The sequence below is a fragment of the Typopeltis vanoorti genome, chromosome 15 (genome assembly GCF_054136105.1).
Source record: "Typopeltis vanoorti isolate ZY-2024b chromosome 15, IOZ_Tvanoo_1.0, whole genome shotgun sequence".
Lineage (NCBI taxonomy): Eukaryota > Metazoa > Arthropoda > Arachnida > Uropygi > Thelyphonidae > Typopeltis > Typopeltis vanoorti.
The window spans coordinates 86,531,270-86,553,087 of NC_143563.1; the positions used below are offsets into that span (position 1 = coordinate 86,531,270).

General features: G+C 35.0%; 1 protein-coding gene across 8 annotated transcripts in view; it reads left to right on the top strand.

Moving 5' to 3' along the window:
• Positions 1–21,818, top strand: part of chb (CLIP-associating protein) — a 723,643-nt gene that overhangs the window by 343,911 nt on the left and 357,914 nt on the right. For all 8 annotated transcript variants that reach the window (XM_090405359.1, XM_090405362.1, XM_090405366.1 and 5 more), the window contains 2 exons: positions 16,454–16,546; positions 20,647–20,792. In XM_090405359.1, the coding sequence (XP_090261485.1) occupies positions 16,454–16,546; positions 20,647–20,792 (239 nt within the window). The remainder of the gene's footprint in view (positions 1–16,453; positions 16,547–20,646; positions 20,793–21,818) is intronic.

The window sequence follows — 21,818 nt, forward strand, 5'->3', positions numbered from 1 at the left end:
GTCTCAATCACAGCTGAAGTATATGGTTACACTATTAGAATTCAAAGAAACAATTATACAAGTTGCACTGATAAAAAAAAAAAAAAAAAAATAAATAAATAAATAATTTAAGATAATTATTTGAAAAAAAAGTTAATAATAATAATTTTCCAAAACTTAGAGATTGGCATACAATCTGCAAGGTTAAGATTCAGGTGATTTTGTAGCGTTTCACATCTTTGAAGGAAAAGGCAATCAGATTTGAACTTGCTGGAGTGAGCGAAGAATCTTTCTATGGTTCCAAATAACTCTGTGCCTAGTGTCAATTTCATTAGAAGCAAGTGCAGATGCAAATGTAATTTACTTGGATTCTAATCAAAGCAGAATGGCCGGTCTCTTCAAACCAGACAAGGACTCTTCATCCTAGTAAGTTCAATTTGATCATCTGTTCCTTGAACTTTAAAGTGCAATTTTATACTTCAGCTGCAACCAAGACATGAGCTACTATGCACATGTTTTGACTCATTTTTGATTCATATTTTAAATGTAGTTACTGGTCTGTTTCCCTGATGATGTCCACATAATGTGGATGAAATATATTGTAGTATATGAATAAAATTCCATATATATTTTTACATGTGTAAGCTGTGAAAATTTTTACATGCTCCACTAAAACTTTATAGGGTTGATTCTGTTCTTCAGTATCTGGCATATCTTAAAACCTGTGTTTAATAAAGTTATTTTTCTATAGTTGCCATAGTTCTTACTTCTTCTTGTAAAGATGGGGATTGTATTTGCATGGTTAAGTCATTGGGTATTCTTGTATTATATATTTTGATAAAGTAAAATAAATTTGGTCTAATTTATTTCCTGTATATTTTGTGTTCTATTGGGATTTTATTTTCTGGTGATTTTCCATTTTTCATTTCTATTAATGCTTCATTTAATTCTTCTGATGTAATGTTATTTGGAGAACTATTATTAGTTGTATTTTCTAAAAATCTTTTAAATAATAATTGACTGTTTAAAACATCCTTTCTAGAGTTTATAATAATAATCGATCCATTGTTGTCATCTATCCCTCCATTATTTATCGTTTCTTTTTAAGAACTTTATAGATTTTGGTTTGTGGTTTTTATATTTCTTTTTTCCTAATATAATTATCTCAACTTTTTTTGTGAATTTTTCATGTATATCCTTCTGCTATTACCCTTTTCCTCTTATTTTATTTTGTCTTCTAGTTTTCTTGAGGCATAGTTTTTTTTTAAAGTTTTTTTTATATATCTTTAAGACTATTGCTAAGACCTTCTTACTTCAAATATTTTGCTTCTTTCACCTCTTTTTTATGCTTATTGTTTTCTCATACAAGCTGTGCAGTGGTTATAATAAATTTATAGGCAAGTGTTTTTCTTCTTGATTTTCTTGATTCTCTATATTCTTGATTTTATCATTCCATATTTAGTCCTTGTTTTCTTTTTCTTTTTTCTGCTACATTATGTATAATTATTATCAGATTTTCCCATTCTTCTTCTTCTGTCACTTATTTTCATTCTGTTTCTTTTAAATATTTGTTTTCTTGGTATGCAACAATGGCAGTATCATATTAAAAATGGGGATATTAGGAAAGAACTTGACATTGTTAGCATTCAGGAATGTGTTAGCGGAGCTAATCTCAGGTGGTATGGTTACATAAACAGAATGGGAGATGAAAGATTAGCTAAACAAATGTTCTTTGCCAGGGATGGCAGAAAAAAAGACCCAGTGGAAGATCAACATGTAGGCAGATTGATACAGTAAAAACTGCCTTAGAAGATAGATATATAAATCCTTATAATATTGGAATGTTGACAGATGACATGCTAATCTGGGGGAAAATTGTTGATGGGAAGTTAGTAATGATGTAACTTTTCATGTAGTACTGTCATAAGATCCTGTACACCCTCTGAGGGTACATGTCAGGAATTTGATGATAATGATGGTATGCATTCTTTTTTGTTTGTTTATGTTTATTTGCAGTACAGATTTATTTTATATTTTAAAGTTGATGTCCCACATAATGAAAATCCTAGAAAGGGTTTCTTGATGGAAGACTGAGGTAGGAGGTGGAGATTGCAAAGGAGCAATTTGGCTTCATGCCTAGTCGATCAATGACAGATGTTATCTTTGGGTTATGGTAGATGATGGAAAAATTTCTAGAAAAACAATGGGAACTACATCTGGTGTTTATTGATCTGGAGAAAGCATATTATAGATTGCTAAGGCAAGAAGTTTAGAGGTATCTGAGGGAGAAGAAGGTACTGGAGAAATATGTCAGATTGATGCAGGAGATGTACAGAAATGTGAAGACAAGAGCATGAAGTCCATTCCTGTTTTATATTGTGATAGAGGAGGTGAGAGAAGATGTACCTTGGACAATGTTGTATGCAGATGACATCGTGCTGTGTACAGAATCAAGAGAAGTGGCAGCTAAACTAGAAAGATGGAGGAAAGTACTGGAAGAGAGAATACCTCTCTCAATCTTGAGATTGTGCAGAAGTAAGACAGAGTATGTGTTGCAAAGTGGATGGCAGCCAGGAGACAGATCTGGAGCTGGAAGGAAATGTCATCAGGAAGGTTAGGGACTTTAGATATTTAGGTTCAACAATGAAAGAGGATGGAGAGGCTAAGAAGGAAGTGGGATGCAGGATACAAGCTGGATGGAGAAACTGGAGAGAGAGAGAGAGAGATGGCTGGAGTACTATGCGATAAGAGGGTGCCAATCAATCTAAAAGGCAAAATCTACAGGACAGTAGTGAGACCAGCTATGATATATGCTATGGAAACAGTGTTCCTGAGGAAAAATAACATCAGCAGGATAGAGGTGGCAGAGATGAGAATGCTTAGGTGGAGATGCGGTGTTGACCAGTAAGAATCGTCTGAGAAATAACTATGTAAGGGGAACGGTGAAAGTTACGAACTTAGGAGCGAAGATACTGGAGGCAAGGTTGAGATGGTTTGGTCATGTGATGAGGAGGGAGGACGAGTATGTGGGAAGGAAGGTCATGCAGATGGACATGCAGGGAGGAAGCGTGGGCAGCCAAAGAAGAGGTGTAGGAAGACTTCAGGATGAAGAACTGGGATGTGGTTAGTTCAAGATAGGAGGATGTGGAGGAGACTCACTAAAAACAGCGAACCTACTTAAGTGGAATACTTAAGCTGCAGAAGAAGATTTAATTAATATACACGTTCATTGCCATTTGATTTTCTTTTCTTTACTCAGTTTCAGTGGTACTGTTATTTATGATGACCAAATGATATGCATCAATATTGTAACCACTTTAAACATTGTCTTACATTGCTTATTAATTTTGCAAGTTTATTATTGGCTATTAAGTCGTTTGTTGATTTTTGATCTCCAGCTGACCAGGTAAATTTATGAACATCATTATGGCTAAAAAAATTATAAATTCTTAAGTTATTATAAGATGCAAATTCTATTAATCTTTTTCAATTTTCATTAAGAAAAATTTCATTAATGAAATTTCACTGAAAATTCTTCGCTTTTTTTTATCTTCTTCTAGTGAAGTATTATATAACAATTATATGCTCCTATAATTGTTAATTACCACTTTTTTTTTGATTTTATTCTTGTTTCTGATAATCTTTAGTAGTTGTAAATTTGTATATTTTCTTCCCAATTTTTCTTTATCAATATCATTCATCCTACTTTTAATCAATACCTTTAATGGAACATGTGCACTGGACATATTAAAGTAATTATATATAATTTTTTAAAAACTGCAATATATTTCATCCAGTGTTGTGCAGACATCATAGGGAAATAGACGGTTAGCTACATTCAAAAGTTGAATCAAAATAATGTCATAAATCATGCATATATTAGCTCATGTCTTGGTCGCAGCTTAGGTATATGATATTACTCCATTAGAGTTCAATGGAACAATGATAAATTACATAGATTGAAAAAATATATATATTAAAATAATTTAGTTAAAAAACCTTTATGAACAATTAATAGTGAGCACTTCCCAAAACTTGGATATTGGCAAACATTCTGATCAGTTCAAGTTTTGATGATGTCTTAACATTTCACATGTTTCAAGGAAAAGACGATCGAATTTGAACTCACTGAAGTGAAGTTTTGTCTGGTTCCAAAGAACTCTTTGCCTTGTGTCAATAGTGTGAGAAGCAAGGCCAAATTTGTCAGTTTCCAGAAATGGAATATAATTTTCATGTTCTTGAATTCTAATCAAGGTAGAATGGCCAGTCTGTCCAAAATAGGAAAGATGACATGAGCAGGGTAATTGATAGACACCTGGTAAGGAAAGAGATAATGTATCATTTGTTGATGGTAGGAAGGAAGACATTTTCCAAGCTGGTTTGAAGGAAGCATATAGATTGAATTTATGAAGAATCCTTTCTATTTGTTCTGAGGTTCCTTTAAGGTAGAGTATTGAAATTCTTGTCACATCGGATTGTAGTCTGTTAGAAGGATGATAATTATCAACAATTTTTTGAATCTTAGTTCAGTTGTATCCACCATTAATCCTGATCTAGTTTTTTCTCTTCCAACTCCAGAATATATATGTATATATAAAGTTTGATTGTTTTGTTCTTTTATTAATTTCTTTTTTTGTTTTGATTATTGCGAAATCAACTTTTGCCTTCTTTAGTTCTGCATCTAGTTCTTTCTCTTCAGGTAGCAACCCTGACTTTCTGTTTTTGGAAAACATTATCCCATCCTGGATCTTCATCCAAAAGAGCTGTCTGATGAAATTTTCTTGAGACTTTAGAGTAAGATTTCCCTCTGGTTACCAGCCAAAATGAGGTAAGTCTGGTAGTGGGGTTGCCATCTTGGTCTCCAGATTAGCATTAGGAAAGTCATTTCCTCTAATCCAGATATTATGGGTATATCACCAATACTCAGTCATCAGAGCCTTCTTTATTTACTCCATGCTGTGCACCATGTGGAGGTGGGGTGATGTTTGATTGGGAGAGGCTATGTTTCATTTTACCAACTCGTTGCCCTCTGTTTTTCTATAAAATTTAAATTGCTTACTAGTAAATTATAATTAATGTCAGAAAAATGACTGCTGTTTAATCATGTTTTAAGAAACCCAACTAATCCCGTTGAAATTAGGCTTTTCTAGAAGAATTAACATTCAGTTTCTCATTTTAAGAAAGTTCTTTCAAACATTTTATATAAAAGAAGAATTATAATAGGATTTCTTTATTAAAATATATCCTAGTGTATTTGAAAGTTTAAAGAAAACATTCTCCATAAGGTTTCCATGTTCATGGAATTTAATTTAAAATGCAAGATCTTTTTTTGGGGGGGGGGGATGTTGGGGAATGGGTGGGGCATCCTTTGACCTCTTGTCGTTTAGTTTTAGTTCATTTAAAAACTGGGAAGAATGGTTTTTGCCCCTTCTCATTTTCATGTGTAAAGTCTTAAGTGATGAGAGGACATTCTGAACATGGAGGTTTAATGAAGTATTAACAGCACTAAGAAAGGAATAAGAACTGTTTTAGTTCTTTCGGTATTTCTACAGAAAGTACAAACAAATACTTGTAACAATAAACACACAAAGGCAACACAATAATAAATGAAATACATGGATATAACCGTAAAGGCTTTTCTAGTTGGGGCATCCTCTAAGAGCATTTATAGGAGGACTTAGTTGTAAATTGGGATCTCTGAGGATTAATGTTTCCCATATTTTGGGACATTCTTGCATCCGTATTTATTTAAATTCAGTTGATTTCTGAGGGCAACTGCAGATTTCAAAAAGTCTTTCTTTTTTAAGTTTACTGTGATGGAGCATGATGGTTTTCTTCCAGAAGATCCTGTGAGTGGTATTGACCATAGTCATGATTGCAGATGTATGTTTTGTGTTTTGTGTTCATCTATGTGGGTGGTGGTGGCTGATCTACCTGACTGTTCAAAATATACCAATTTACAGGAACTGGGCTCTAGGTATACTGCGAGAGGAGGGTGCTGATATTTAATGGAATAGATAAGGCTGGCAAGTTTCCAGTTGGAGCTTAAAAGGATCTGGCTATTTTTTTGGATGTACCCCCAGACATAGGAGATGTGATGGCATTCCTGAAATCCTTATCAAGAGAAGGCCAAGAATTGGGGGGAAGGACTGATTATTTTTTTTTAATTCTTTAAGAATTATAGCCATTGGCTAAGAAGGAGTTGTGTATATGGTTAAGTCCTTTTTGAATGAAAATTCCACCAGAACAAAGATTGTAGACTATTGGCTAGTTTAAATGATGCCATGTTGTTGAAAACAGTAGTGGAAAAGTTTGTGGATGAACCTGCCCATTTGAGTGGTTTTTTGTATACTGTGATGGAGAGGTTATTATTTGTATGGTGTGTCACTAAGATGTCTAGGAAGAGTAAACTATTGTTACTTTCCTTTTCCATCATAAACTGGATTCTTGGATGTAGATTATTGAGGTAACAGAGGAAGGAGTCTAATGTGTCTGGGTCATGAGGCCAAGTGTTGTGTTCAGAACACAGAGAACACACACAGATCTTTAGAAGTGTTCTCTGTTTGACTTCATTGTCGAGACATTTGTCTGGGCCATGAGGTCACAAGCAGATGTCAGAATTTTATGCATCTCATTGCTAGTCATCATAATACAGCATGAATTGCATGCATAACATTGTTAGTCTGTTTTGAATATTCTGTATTACTGATACCATTAGCTAGCTTTTTGTAGTAATATGAGTTTTCTTCATAAGGGTGAAATTAAATAGGTAATCTACCACAATGCACACAAAACTAGTTCAGATTAAAACTTAAATTGTTCAACAAACATTTTCTGCATTGCATTCATGCAGATAAAACATCTTTCTTTTCCAAAGAAGTTTCTAGAGAAAGTTAAGAATCTGTTCTCGAGACCAAAATTGACAAATTGAAGGTATTGCTTGAGATTTTTTAGCTGAAATATAAGTTGGTTTAGAAAAGATTTTGTGATAGTTGATCGATTTTTTTCTGTATTATTATTTTTGAATGTTTGTTTGCTTATAATGATTGTATATTTGTATGTGTGATTTTAAAAGCTACCATTTTTATTTTACTATATACTGTATTGGAGCCTCCATCGCGTAGTCGGTATAGACAAAGCCCTTTGGTCGGAAAGACCTGGGTTAGATTTCAGTCCAAGATGTGAGGAACCTTTATCTGGTCTCTTTCGACTAAAGATGAGTTAGCTGGTTTGATACAGAGGTAGGGGGTTTTTCACCCTGAAAGTCAGGTTTTTCATCCCCCCAGAACAGGCAAATTGGCCCCATGAACACACATCTACAGGCATAGGACACTTTGAGGCACCTTATCCTCGAATCGGTATCATAATAGGCCATGCCTAATATGAACGTAATGAGCCACTAGGGCCTAATATATGGAAAAGGAGGAGATACTGTATTGTGCATCAAAACAGGGATACATAGAACAATGGCAGATGATTTCAATATGTTGATTTCGTTTGGTGCAATCTATGTGACATATACTCACTTTGTTGAATGAAAAATTTATGGAAAGAGAATAAAACTGGTGAACATGTATATCAGAAGTGTTTCGAGAGCAAGTGCTAGAAGTGTGGGCAGAGTAAGAAGAATGAGAACATTGAGTCGGATAGAATGCAAGAAAATGAAATTATGAAAAGTGAGAACAGTAAGAATAGAATAATGTAAAATGAAGAAAACGGCTAGATGATAATGAGAGAACATTTTTACATGGAGTTCATTGCAGAACAGAACATGAGATTGAGTGAGAAGAGAGATGCTTTAGGTGTGGCATGACAAAAGTGAAAGGGGAGAAAAGCAGAGTATTAAAAAGCAAAAGGGGGAGAAGAAGGATCAAATTTTGTATCATGATTCCAGATAAAAATGCTTGAAAAGATTAACAAAATCATGTTTTCATGGAGCAAAACAAAGGACGTATGCAATGCAATATGGAGAAGCAGAGAGGGAAGTTGAAAGTGATAATTATTTCAGCTGCTACAAATGAGCTAGAAAAGTTATGTGTGATATGCAAAAAGATATGAGTTACTGGCACAAGGAGAAAGTAGAAGGAATGTATCTGCTGTCACACTGGTAGAAGTGAACCGAAATGAAAAGCTATGATTGTGAATGGGTCAGTGCACAGGGTTGTGTAAGAGGAATATTGTGAATGTGTGGAGTGAGTTTGAAAGGACAGGCATATGTAAGGCAGAGGATTTGCATTTGAAATATAAAATAAATTGAAATAAAACACCAAGTAAAGATGGGATTACGACAGAAATAACGAAAACAGCAGGAGAAATAATAATAACAGAAAACTAAAAATATATTTAATAAATGCTGCAGCAAGAAAGATATATGAAACAGCTGAAACAATGCTATCAAGATACTCTTAATCCAAAAGGGTAGTAAGAAAAAGAGAAACTTGCAGCCTTCACAAGTATAGAAATTGTCTATAAAAATACTAACTAATAGAATCATGAGATTATTGGATGAAGCTTGGCTTAATGAACAAGCTGGATTCAGAATTGGGTTTACCACAATCAATCAATCATCTGCACATTGAATCAGCTAAGAGAAAAATGCAGAGAACAACTTACCATTGTACTTTGGTTTTATAGATTATATAAAAAAAAAGCCTTTGATCAGTTGAAAAATAAGCCATCCTAATAGCAAAGAAGAAACATGGAGTAAGCTAAAATTATATACAGCTAATAAACAACTGCTTATATCCGTAAATGTGAACATAGCATTTCATTCAAAATAAATAAAGGAACACCCCAAAAAGATGCTATTTCAATTAAATTATTCAATGCAGTATTAGAGTATACTTTGAGTGAACTAAATTGGAGTGACAAAAGAATTAATATCAATGGCAAAAAAACTAAATTTACAATGTACTGATGATATTGTCTGCAAGACTTAAGGTAACCAGTGGTATACCACGAGGATCAGTCCTTAGTCCACTGTTATTCAGTCTGTACATTAATGATATTGGGAAGGATTTGATAGGCAACATGCAGCTATTTGCTGATGATCCAAAGATAGGTAGGGTAATCAGGTATGCTGCTGATATGCAGTACTTCAGAATGATTTGAATAGGTGGAAATTCTGGGCATGGGAAAATGGATGTCAGTTCAATGTCAGTAAACATAAAGTCATGCACTTTGGCATGATTAGATATCCAATGTGATATTATGTTAGAAGAAACTGATGAGGCCAGGAATCTTGGTATTAGTAGATAGGAAGTTGAAGTCCAGGCACCATGCAGCAGAGATTGCAAATATAACTGAAAAGATAATTGCAAGGCTGAAACGAACTTTCACATGCAAAGATAAGAGTGTGCAGGTCAGGTCTCCTGGTTTCCATTGTAATTCTGATACAGTGGAGAGAGAGAGAGAGAGTGTGTGCGTGCGCGAAGGAGAGTGCTAAAATTGTGATATCAGGATTGTGGAATACTGATTATGAAGAGAGAGAGAGATGGAGAATTTGTAGACTGCAGACACTAGCAATCACCAGAAAGAGGGGTGATATAATTGAGACTTACAAACTTCTGAAAGGGTTATAAAGGATTTTAGTTGGAATTTTTCATTTTATTGAGGCTGGGGAAAGGACAAAAGGGCATTCTTGGAAGTTGGATATTAATGCTATCGAGAAAGGGTGAGGGCTAGATTTTTCTAATAGAGTGGTGCGTGCTTGGAATGGATTTGATGCTGTGTGTGTGTGTGCACTCGCGTGCAAGCAGTGTGAATGAATTCAAGAATAGGTATGATAGCTGGTGTGTAGCATGTGGCCTCTCTCAACAAGTCCTTGACTACCCTGGAGGTCTCTTAATAATGATAATAACAATAATGTGTAGTAATAGCAAACAACAAGAGAACTAGAAGAAATGACGGAATTAAATACAGTATCGAATTAATGGAGGATTATATAAACTATGAAAAAAATAATGACAGATGTTAAGGAAACAGATAACTTACGAACAAATAACAATAGACAGCAACAAAATAGAGCACTTGCAAGAATATGTATACCTTGGAAGAACTTTTACATTAAGAAAAAGAAGCATTCATGAAGAAATAAAAGAGAATTCATCTATGCTGAACATCTTTTGACAGGCTGAAAAATTCCTGTGCTGTAAAATAAAACCTGACAATAGAGCCATATGAGATGGGCAGGACATATTCAATGGATGAAAAGAAGTAGATGAACAAAGATTCACCTGGTGGCATCCTTATAAAGGTAGATGGATGATATAGTGGGATAGAGAGAGAGAGAGAGAGAGAGAGAGAGAGAGAATGTTGGTATCAGAAAGCCTTCAGCAGAGAAAGATGGAGACAATTAGAGGATGCCTATAACTAAAAATGGTTATTAAAAAAAAAGTGCTCAGAAAAAGAAATGAAGAGATAAGTTATTATTATTATTATGGGCAACTCCAAGGAGTCCTAGACTCATCAAGGGAGGCCCTAAACATGTCAAGAACGACTATTCAGCATTTGCACAGTATCTATCATACTTTGCTTTGAACTCATTTACAGTCATGGCACCCACAACAAACTGGCAACTTATTCCACTCTCCAAGTAAAATACCTAGTTCTAACACCCTTGCTAACTACTCTTGCTCAGTTTCCGTGGCACCAGACCTGTTCTAAAAAATTTCCTCTGAATTAAGCTTGTAAAACCCGTCAGTAATTTGAATGTCTCAATCATATTACTCCTTTTCTGCTTATCAACCAGTTTCTGTAACCCACAGATCTTCAACCTATTCTCGTAAAGTTCATTCCATAGACCAGCTATCATCTTGGTCACTCGCCTCTGGATCCTCTCTACCTCCTCCTCCCCATCACAAAGAAACCTGGTGCCCATATCTGGGCACAGTAGTCAAGATTGGGTCTTATCAAGGCTCGATAAAGGGGAAATAACTTGCTTGTCTCTGCTCGTCAATGTATTCTTCAGTAACCAAGTGATCTGATGAGCTGATTTAGCCACTTTTGCTATGTGCTATGTTGCTCACCAACACTCCCAAATCTTTGGCTTCATCAGTCTCCTGGAGTACAGTTCCACCAATGTTGTATACTGCTGCTAATCTTTTCACCCCAAAATGCATAACGTTACACTTTGCTATATTATGAAATCCATTCTTCTTAGCCCAGTCTTCCAATCATCCAAATCATCCTGCAAAATTTTGACATCATCTGCATTCACTATTGCTCTACTCAACTTTGCATCATCATCAGCAAATAAATGAACAGTTACTCTCAGATCCTTTCCTATATTGTTAATGAACAAATTAAACAGTAGTGGTCCAAGAACAGAACCCTGTGGCACACCACTAGTCACAGGCCTTCTTTTGGACACTACTCCTGAATAAACTGCTCTCTGATATCTCTCCATCAACAACCCTCCTATCCATCTCACCAACCATATATCCATTCCCATGTGCTGCAGTTTACTGATTAGAATTCTATATGGTATCCTTTCAAAGACCTTAGCAAAGTCTAGCAGTATCACTGTAAACACATTACTCTTATCCAGTTCAGCTGTCACTGTATTATAAAACATGAGCAAGTTACTGAGGTATGATCTCCCCTTCACAAAACCACTGCGCCCTATACAGTATCATTTTCATCTATCCATTCCTGTATTTTGCTCTTGACTACTTTTTACAAAACCTTGACAACGACTACTGATATGCTGATCGGTCGGTAATTTGCAACAGCAGTCTTGGAGCCCCCTTTATGTAATGGAACTATTTTCCCCTCTTTCTACCCCTTCGGGACTAACCCAGATTTGAGACTTAAATTAAACAATATGGTCAAGGGCACTGACATTTCCTTTGCTGCTTCACATAAGACTTCAGCTAGTATACTATCCAATTCCACAGATGTATTCACATTAAGGTTCTGTAATATACTATTCACCTCCATTTCATTCACCTCAATTCCTATATAAGCCATTGGTTTCCTCATTCCTGAAATATCACTGCTAGGATGATATACTCTTGCAAATTATATACTTAGTAATGCTACTATTTCAACTGATTCAATTAAACCCCTACCATCAGCATTCCTTAAAATCATTCTGCCATATACATTTTTTCTTTTACTTGCAGCATATGAAAGAATTGGTTGGGATCCTCTTTAGGTTGCATTGCTAATTTCCTTTCATAATCTGCTTTTGCTTTTCTTACCACAGTAGTTACCCTTTCTGGCCTGTGCTTTGTACTGTTCATGTGCCTGCAGGTCACCTTTCTCCTTAAATTCCCTCTACAATTGTTTCTTTTTTTGCAGTTCAAGCTTAATGGTGTTATTCATCCACTTAACTCCCACTTGATTTACTCTCTGGACACTAGGTATTCAGTCAACCATTACCCCCTTCAAACACTCCTTTACCACTTTACATGCACTATCAACATACAGCCTTGCAGTTTTACATGCCATGGCACTGATCCAAACAATCTCCTAAGCTTGTCATACTTGCCAGCATAGTAATTCCACATGTACCCTGTCTTAATTAAAAATTCCACACATTTAGCCACCTCCCAGGTCAAGACCTTATGGTCACTCTCACCAATTGGTGGCAGCGTGGTCATATTCATTACAGTCAAATTCTGAGATGCAATTACTACATTGAGCACTCTCAAACCCCTAGTATATTCCATTACATGCTGTCTCAGGTAGTTATCCCTTAGTAACTGCATAAAACCCATTTCCTTCCCACCATGTGTCCTATCCTCCTTCCAATCAATGTTACCATAGTTGAAACCCATAATAATTACCTGTCCTCCACTCATTGAGTTTATTTGCCTATGCATACTATCTCCATCTATTCCATCGCCTGTCTATAGCAGCACCCAACTGTATATTTTGTTCTGCTGGCCTCAATCTCACACCAGATAGCCTCAAATGTGCTATTTTCACTGTCCTGCAGTTGAACATCTATTCTCTTTGGCTGCAGTTCATCAGCTATCATCAATAACACTCCTCCCCCATTTTTTCTCTCTTTCCTGAACACCCTATACCCTTCACATTCTATCCGACTTACTATATCATCTTCTGTTAGCCATGTCTCACCAATGCCATTAACTTGTGGCCAGGAAGAGCCAACCAAGGCCAAAAATTCCTTCTCCTTGTTCCTAATACTCGTAGCATTAGTATACATAAAGTGCAAAAAAAAACCCTAGTCCCACCCTTATCTTAACACCTTATATTAACTATCCCAAGAAGTTGCAAAGGGCAAGGGGACCTTGTATGCACCTGAACAGAGAGGGGGAAAGAGTTGATCCTTAAGAGAGTGGGAAAGGGTAGCCAACTTCATATGGTAGATTAGAAAACATTTCAGAGATAATATTTCTTTAAAGTTCTGTTTTTTTCTGAGGTCTTCCTGATAATACAGGGAATAGTAATAACATTCTTATAATCTGTATGCTGAGAGGGATGTGAAGAAATAAAACTACATATTTTGTACACAATACATCCAGAATACCTTAGACTGCCTGTCCAGCAGCCAAGGCTAGTAGTATCCATAAAGTGTGCTCCTCTTAGGACAAGCTTCCTATCTAACATCTTTCACTTGATGTTAGATAGGAGTGTTATCACAATTTTTATATTGTATCCCAGAAAATGTCTTTGCGACTGACAAAATATTAGAACTATTAAACCTGTTTAATTATTGTGGTGTTTTCATTCCATTAAACGATGAACTCTGCTGGTGTACAAAAGCTAAGGATGAATTACATTCTTATCTGTATATGATAAGAATGTAATTCTTATCATAGAATGTTCATATAAATGATAGGCAATATGAAAGATGTTCATATTGCCTACAGCCAATATGAACATAAATTTATTGCCATACTAATAAATTATACTACACAAAAATTGTTATAAATTTTGTACAAATTAAATTATGTTTTTGGTAAAAGTTACAAATTTCTTAAGGACATAGTTAATGAATTAATGTGCAGTGCTTACACAAAACTATGCAGAGAGACAGTTCAGTATGAAACCATCCTGAACTGCAATGCAGCTCTCACAACAACATCGTGCCATGCTTAGCACTAAGTGATTCAGGAGTTCCTGAGGCAAACCTGCCCCTCCTCCTTCAGACCAAGGATAAGGCTTGTTTGTTTCCTGGAGGGGAATTTTTAGCAGCATTGCATCTCCCTATTGCATCCCAAACATGTTCTATAGGATTAAGATCTGGATGAGCTTGCTGACCACTCAATTCGACCACTCATCCAGCCTCCCCACACCATGAACCCAGCACAGCGATATCTATCCCTTTCTCCCTTTCAAGAACATCTTCACAATGGTAAGCAGTACCACTTTCACACCTGATCAAGTGTCGTCTAGAATCGGAGGAAAGACTAAAACAACTCTCATCTGTAAAGAATACATTAGTCGATTGGTGTCTTGTTCAATTTTTATGGATACCCCATCACTGAAAACTTTCTCTATGATTAGCTGTGGTTAAAGGGATGCAGACTTCAGGCATATAGGGCTACTTGTTGCACACATCTTACTAGTGTGTCGAGATATCTGTGTACATGTACTTGAATGTAGCCAACTTGCAAGCTGACCTGCCATGATGCTTCAATAACATTTTGCTGTTATAACCAAAAATCTGTCTTTTTGCTCCATGGTAGAGCAGGGGTGACCTCTTAACAAATGTCTGGAATACATTCTATTGGTTTAAAATACTGACCAGAACCTGGATGCCACACTATGTGCAATTCCAAACTCTCTGGCAATATCAGTAATTCTGGCCTTCAAGCTCCAGTAATTCTTCCCTGTGTGAAATCATCTAGATAATGTCTTTGTGACACTACAAGATATCCAAGTTTGCAACTGTATTCCTTCACGAAAAGAGCTTCCTTCAGACAGTTTTCAGCTTATCCTGTTGAGTGCCACAATGTGATCCATTTTCACACTATTCACAAATTTGAATGAGTACCTGCTTTCTATTCGAAATTGTCAGTTACACAAATTGCCACAAGCTGATTCATCTGAATTTGTGGTTGTAATCTTCAGAAATAGTGTTCATCCTTTGGTTTTGAACACCAGTATGTGTGCGTGCACACACATAAACAGGTATATATACACAATAAAACGCATATGCTCAAAAGAGGATAGTCTAATTAACTGATCTCTCTTTTTCTCTCTCTCTTCCTTCCAGATTAGCATTGTTTTCACCTTGCATCTTCTCTATAGTTATTTTTTATGGTGCTGTTCTGTTGAACTGATTGCCACAACTCCTTGACTTTATTAAGCCTGTTACCACATGAGCATCTATTAGTATTTGTTCTCTTCATAGCTTTAAACATACTGATCCAGCTATTATCCTCCTCTTTTATTTGTGCAAAACAAAGAGAGGAAGCCTGTGGAACAGGCCTTCTCTCTTTGTTTTGCACAAATTTGCTTTGCACAAAGGCTTCCTCTCCCTGTTTTCTTAAAGACTGTCTCCAGTTGTTCAAAAATTTTCTTCAATAAGGCAACTTTTATTGGAAGCTTTCCCTACTACACAAGATTCCAATTGAGACTGTGGAATATTGTCATATATTTGAAGCTCTTGGACACTCTTACACTTCGTTAATCCAAGTTTTGACATGAATCAAAATTACTAAATAAATGGGATCATTAAATTATAGAACCTAGCAAAGCCAAGAGCAAGCATGCTATGAAAGAATTTTTAAGAAGCTGAGAAGATTGAAATAATGACAAAAATAAGATTTTAATTTTATTATAATCCCATAGTCTTATTTATTTCTATATTTCTATATAAAGTATAGTTTCATTGTTAAAATATTTTTGTATTGTTATTCTTGTAACTGCACATTTCTATTTTACTGTACATTTTGTGTCTAGCTGCATATTATGTTAAACCTTGCTTTATAAACTACTTGCCCATACAAGCACTGATGTGCTCTTGGAATATGCAGTATCTCCTGTGTGAGGTTGATAGATAGTTTACTCAATGTGTTTTATATATGTTTTCTGTGGTGTTTTGTCCATCTGAGTATATATATTTTTTTAAATAACTAAATTTTGTTATAAGAAGAAAATAGCATAATAAATAGTTTTTTTTTTCTCCTCCACAGGGTAAGGAAGAATAGTGTTATATTTAAAAAAAAAAAAATCAAATTTTAATCACTCCTTTCTGTTTTGGTTATTTCATATGTCCAGTCCTTCAGTATATTTGGACATGCTGGTTGGCTGAGTAGTTACTATATCTGCAATCCTTCCTAGGATCACTAGACTGTGTAAAAAATGCAAAAATAAATAAATAACTAAAATTATAATATGAATCAAAAAACAAATCCTCAACCCACTCATACTAATGTCCTTGAGATTCACCTTTCCTGAGTGGAGTCACTTAAAAAAAAATTATATTTAAGTCACAAATTTAAACAAACTGTTGATTGATTATAATATTGTTGATAATATTTATTATCTTTATTAGATATTTTCATCCAAAGAACTGGAACATGAACTGAATAAAATTAGAGAGATTCTAGCAGACCATACCAATGATTGGGAGAAAAGGAATACTGCTGTAAATATTTTCCAGTATTTTGCCAGTTAAATAGGCTTTAATAATCAAAATATTTAAATAAAATTGATTCAATTTTTAATATTTTCATTAAATAACCAAATGAATGACATTAAATTATGTAATAGTAATCATTCTTTTATGTATTTATGCCCACTTATGTTCCTTTAAAACAAATATTCATTAAATTGTTGGTACCTTGATAATTTGTCAGTGTATAGTTTCAAAAACATTCAAGAATTTCATTTGTTTTTAACACTGTTAATAAATTCGTTGCTTTTATGCTTTTTCAGTCAAAGACAAAATTGCTGTCATATTTCCCTAGAGTATTTCATGCATAATGCTCATGTATCTTGCCATATTTGGTTCTAAGCCACTTTATAAAGAATAAGAGAATTTAGGAATACCACATTTCAGACACAGTTAAAATGTAAATATGGACAAGCAGCACATGGGGTGGATCCTAGTCAGAGTGTCTGACTCATGCATTCCCTAAGGTTTGGGAATTGTTATACCAGACATGTAAAATAGTTTACAGAGTTTGAAGAAACCTTATTAAAGTATATTTCAAATAACTTTTAAATTTTATTTTTCACAATTTTATTATAATGGCTTCCTTATCTTCTTTTATAATGGCTTATCTTCCTTTATCACTCCAAGGATTTACTAATGTCAAGGTCATTACAGGAAAAATGTTATTCAGATCTTATAAGAACAATCCTAAACTTGATCTCTGATATGTTACCCATACAAGCTTTTACTAATTTCTCTCTTATTCTATTCTTAGGGGTTGGGGAGAGAGAGAAAGAACATATAGCAATTGTTGTTTCAGCAATACTTCTGCCATGAGGTTCACGAATTAACATGGTAACACAAGGAAAAGACTGAATAATATATTTAATAGCCACATATTTCAACCTGAAAATTACAGGTCATCAGTGTCAACTACTTTGTATTCAGCTGCCTGATGCCATTGATGACTGTATTTTAAGTTAAGTGAACATCTCCACAAAAAAGTGGTAATTTTGACTTCATATTCCTTTTATTGCCTAATGATAGATATGAGGGCAGTCCAAAAAGTTCTCAGCCTCGACCATAGATGGCAACGCTATCGGCAGGATTTTTTTTTTACAAGTTGGTACATGTGTCATAAGCATCCATGTGAAATTGCAAGTCATTCTAAGTAGTTTGTTTTATACAGCTGTCTGAAGCAAAAATGTTGGCTGTGTCCCTTGAAATGGATAAAATTGAGTATCGTGTAGTTATAATTTTTTTTGTAAAAGAAGTTTTAATGCCAAAAGAAATTCATTTAAAGTTCATAAAAGTTTGAGCACCCTTCTCTTTCATTTTCGACAATTAAGAAATGGACTGCAGAGTTTAAACGTGGCTGTACCAGCCTTGAAGATGATCCACGTGAAGGATGTCCAAAAAGTGTAACACCACCAGAAATCATTGATCAAGTGCATGATGTGGTATTGGATGACCAGCAAGTCGAAGTATGTGAAATTGCTGAGACTATATGTATTTCAAAAGAACATGTAGGATATATTTTGCATGAAGAATTGCAAATGAAAAAGCTTTGCACGAGATGGGTGCTGTGCTTGCTCACAGCAGATCAAAAACGCACTAGCATGAAAATCTCTGAACAGTGCTTGGAGCATTTTAACAAGAATAAAACTGATTTTGTGCATTGATTTATTACTATGGATGAGACTTGGATTCATCATTACATACCAGAATCCAAACAGCAGTCAAAACAGTAGACAGAAACCGGTTTCAGCACCAAAGAAGACAAAGTCAGTTCCATCAGCAGGAAAGGTCATGGCATCAGTGTTTTGGGAAGGCATTTTCTTTATTAATTATCTTGAAAAGGGTAAAACAATAACCAGGGAATATTATTTTGATCTTTTAATCTGACTAGATGAAAAAATTCATGAGATAAGACCTGGTTTGCAGAAGAAAAAAAATCATCTTTCATCAGGACAATGCACCTGCCTAGGAAGGTGTTTTTGCAGTGGGAAAATTATGGGATCTGCACTATGAATTGTTGGTACATTCACCCTATTCCCCAGATTTGGCTCCCTCTGACTTAAGTGTAACATCTGTATAACAGAGAGAAGACCTCCACATAGCCTTTAAAGGAATGTGGAGAACCAACTAGGGCTTGACCGACTTTGACCTAATGGCCGATTAGCAAAACAAGTATTCTCTGTCAGGTTGCAGGAAAACGACTCAGAGGAAGACCAAGATATAGGTGGATCGATACGGTACAAAGTGCCTTAGACGATAGAAATATAAGATCTGACAATGTTGGAGTTTTGACAAGTAACAGACTGATTTGGAGGAAGATTGTAGATAGGAAGTTACTAATGATATAAATTTTTCATGTAGTAGTAGTCATATCCTGTACATCCCTTGAGGGTACATGGCAGGAATTTGATGATGATGACTTCTATCTCTTTCCAAAACTAAAACTCTTCTTCGCTGGTCAGCCATTTTTTTCGAATCAATAGGTGATTGCAGCTGTAGAGGGGAATTTTGCAGATCTTACTGAGATCCACTACAAGGACGGGGTAGTGGTGCTGGAGCATTGCTGGAATAAATGTATTAGCCTTAAGGGAGATTATGTTGAAAAATAAAAATTATTTTGAAATTATAAATTCTTTTTTTTCATTGTTAGGCCGAGAACTTTTCAGGCCACCCTCATATGTTTATTGGGCTGCAGTTTTTTTGGGGATGCTTCCTCAACTTAGGTTTAGTAGGTGCGGGAGGAGTATTAAGATTCAAAATTATGGTTGCTGTTTTATATGCACTTTGCCATTTGTCATATCAATTTTAGAGTTTACTAGATCGAAATTAACTTGCATTGTGCTACAACTATGAGCTACTAAGTGCTTAGAATTCTGATACCTCCTGAGAAAACTTTATAGGATGCATTTAAATAAAATTTCATGACAGAATAAATGCTGTAAATATAGGCTATTCCTGATCCATCCATTAAAGAATGGATATACAGAATACCATGATAGCACAACATGAATATTTCTTATTACTGCTGACATTTCCATCAGTAATTTTTCTCCAAATTATCCATTATATGTTAGGGCTTAATATTGTCAGGCTTATATTTTGGTTTCTGATGCATTTCTAACTGTATCAGTTTAATTGATCTAGATCTTGGTCTTCCTCTGATGCCAGGATGACAGCAAAAAGACACGAACATCTATTTTGCTAGCCTTTTCTCTACTGTTAAGAGACCATTCAACCTTAGATTAGTTCACTTTATATGTTCTTGAATGCTAACAATGTCCAGTTTTTTCCTAATATCTTCATTTTTAATATTATTCTGCCACCGCTGCCATAGTTTAACTTTCCTAATTTTTCTCAGCACTTGTATGTGTAATCATCTTTTTCATTTTGGACTCAACTCTCAGATCCATAAAAACACAGAGTTTGAACACTGTTTTGTATATAGCTAATTCAGTATTTTGACTAATTTCTCTGTTATTCTATGCAAATTTACATTAATTTGTTCCTCCTCCATGTCTGCTTTCTTTATTTTCGTGTCTGTTATTGCCAGTTTTCATGCCAAATTTGTTACAACAGTTATTCAGCTTAGTTAAGGAATTCTGGAGACTTGATTTAATTTAGAGTATAATATTTTTTCCAAGTATAGAGCTGAGTGAAATATCTAATTTTGAAATGTTGTTTAATGCCACTCTGAAAGAAAATAAAACATGCAGTTGCTGTTGTCATACATACATATACCAAGCATAGATGCAAGTTTCCTTTTCAGCAATGTTCATTTGTGAAAGAATGTATTTGCTCTTGAGGACAGAGAACTGAACAGATCTCCATCAATAAATAATAGTGAGATACCATCAGAATTTAGATGACATACTGATTTGCCCACCTTTAGGCAAGAATGATGCTGAATAATAACTAGAATTCTCTATGTTAAGTAAATTTTAATCACTCATGTGTTTCTCATGAAACTTGTATGAAGTAGGGTATATCTGCAATTGAAAAATGCTGATATAACCTAAAATGAAACTTTTACAGAATAACCTGTGAGTTTGTTTGCATTTTTAATGTTATAACAGATGAAAAGGTTACGGAGTGTACTTATTGCTGGTGCTGCTGACTACGAAGAATTCTATCAGCAGCTACGGATTCTTGAGCCTCCCTTCCAACTTTCGATTAAAGATCTTCGTTCTCAGGTGGTTCGTGAAGCATGCATTACAATTGCGTAAGTATTACAAATTTTGATTTTAAGAAATTATTGCCTAAATTTTGATGTGACTAAATAGTTTTTGAAGTAAGTATGTATGCTGAAATTCTTAGTTTGTAGTGATGTGCCTGCATATGTTACAGTAGAATCTTACTATAGTAAACACCACTTCAACAAACTACCAAAAAAGGCCTTTTAGTAGTTTGTAAGTAGTTGCAGAGATAGAAAAAGAAATTCACTTTAGCAGACTATCTAACCACTATGACAAACTATTCCACTAGTCCCTACAAGTTTGCTATAGCAAAAGTCAACTGTATTTAGCATTTCTGGGATTGTTTTCTTGTTTTCTGAACCATTATGATGAAACATGAGATAGCAACTCCATATTGCCATACTGTCAAATGGTATTTTCTGATTAGGAAAACGACCCAGAGGAAGACCAAGCTATTGGTGGATTGATACGGTACAAAGTGCCTTAGACGATAGAAATATAAGATCTGGTAATGTTGGAGTCTTGACAAGTGACAGATTGATTTGGAGGAAAATTGTAGATAGGAAGTTAGTAATGATGTAAATTTTTCATCTGGTACTATCATATCCTGTACACCCCTTGAGGGTACATGGCAGGAATTTGATGGTGATGATGTTGGGAGGAAAGTATTTCATTCCATCACAAGAATTATTTACTTGATCAGGACAAGTGATTGAATCAGTAGAGTAGAAACAGCTAATCTATGGGAAAGAAGAAAGAGACACTCTGACTTAAAAGGGAGTAGTTTAGTGGAGGGTATTCCATAGTGTTAGGCAGATATTGAGGCTTATCTGGTATTCATGTGGACAGGTTGATTTGTGTTAGTTGATTACTAATAGCAGTTTCTTTGATAGCTAGTCATTCAAGTGGATAGTATTTGTTTTATTTGAGGGGCTGAGTTCTAATCCATCTGTGGCAAGAATGTTTGTGAATGTATGTAGGTATTAGACAAGTTTTGTTGGATTAGTGTGAGACTAGCATCCTGCTTAACCATTGCTTGAAAAAGTGCAATG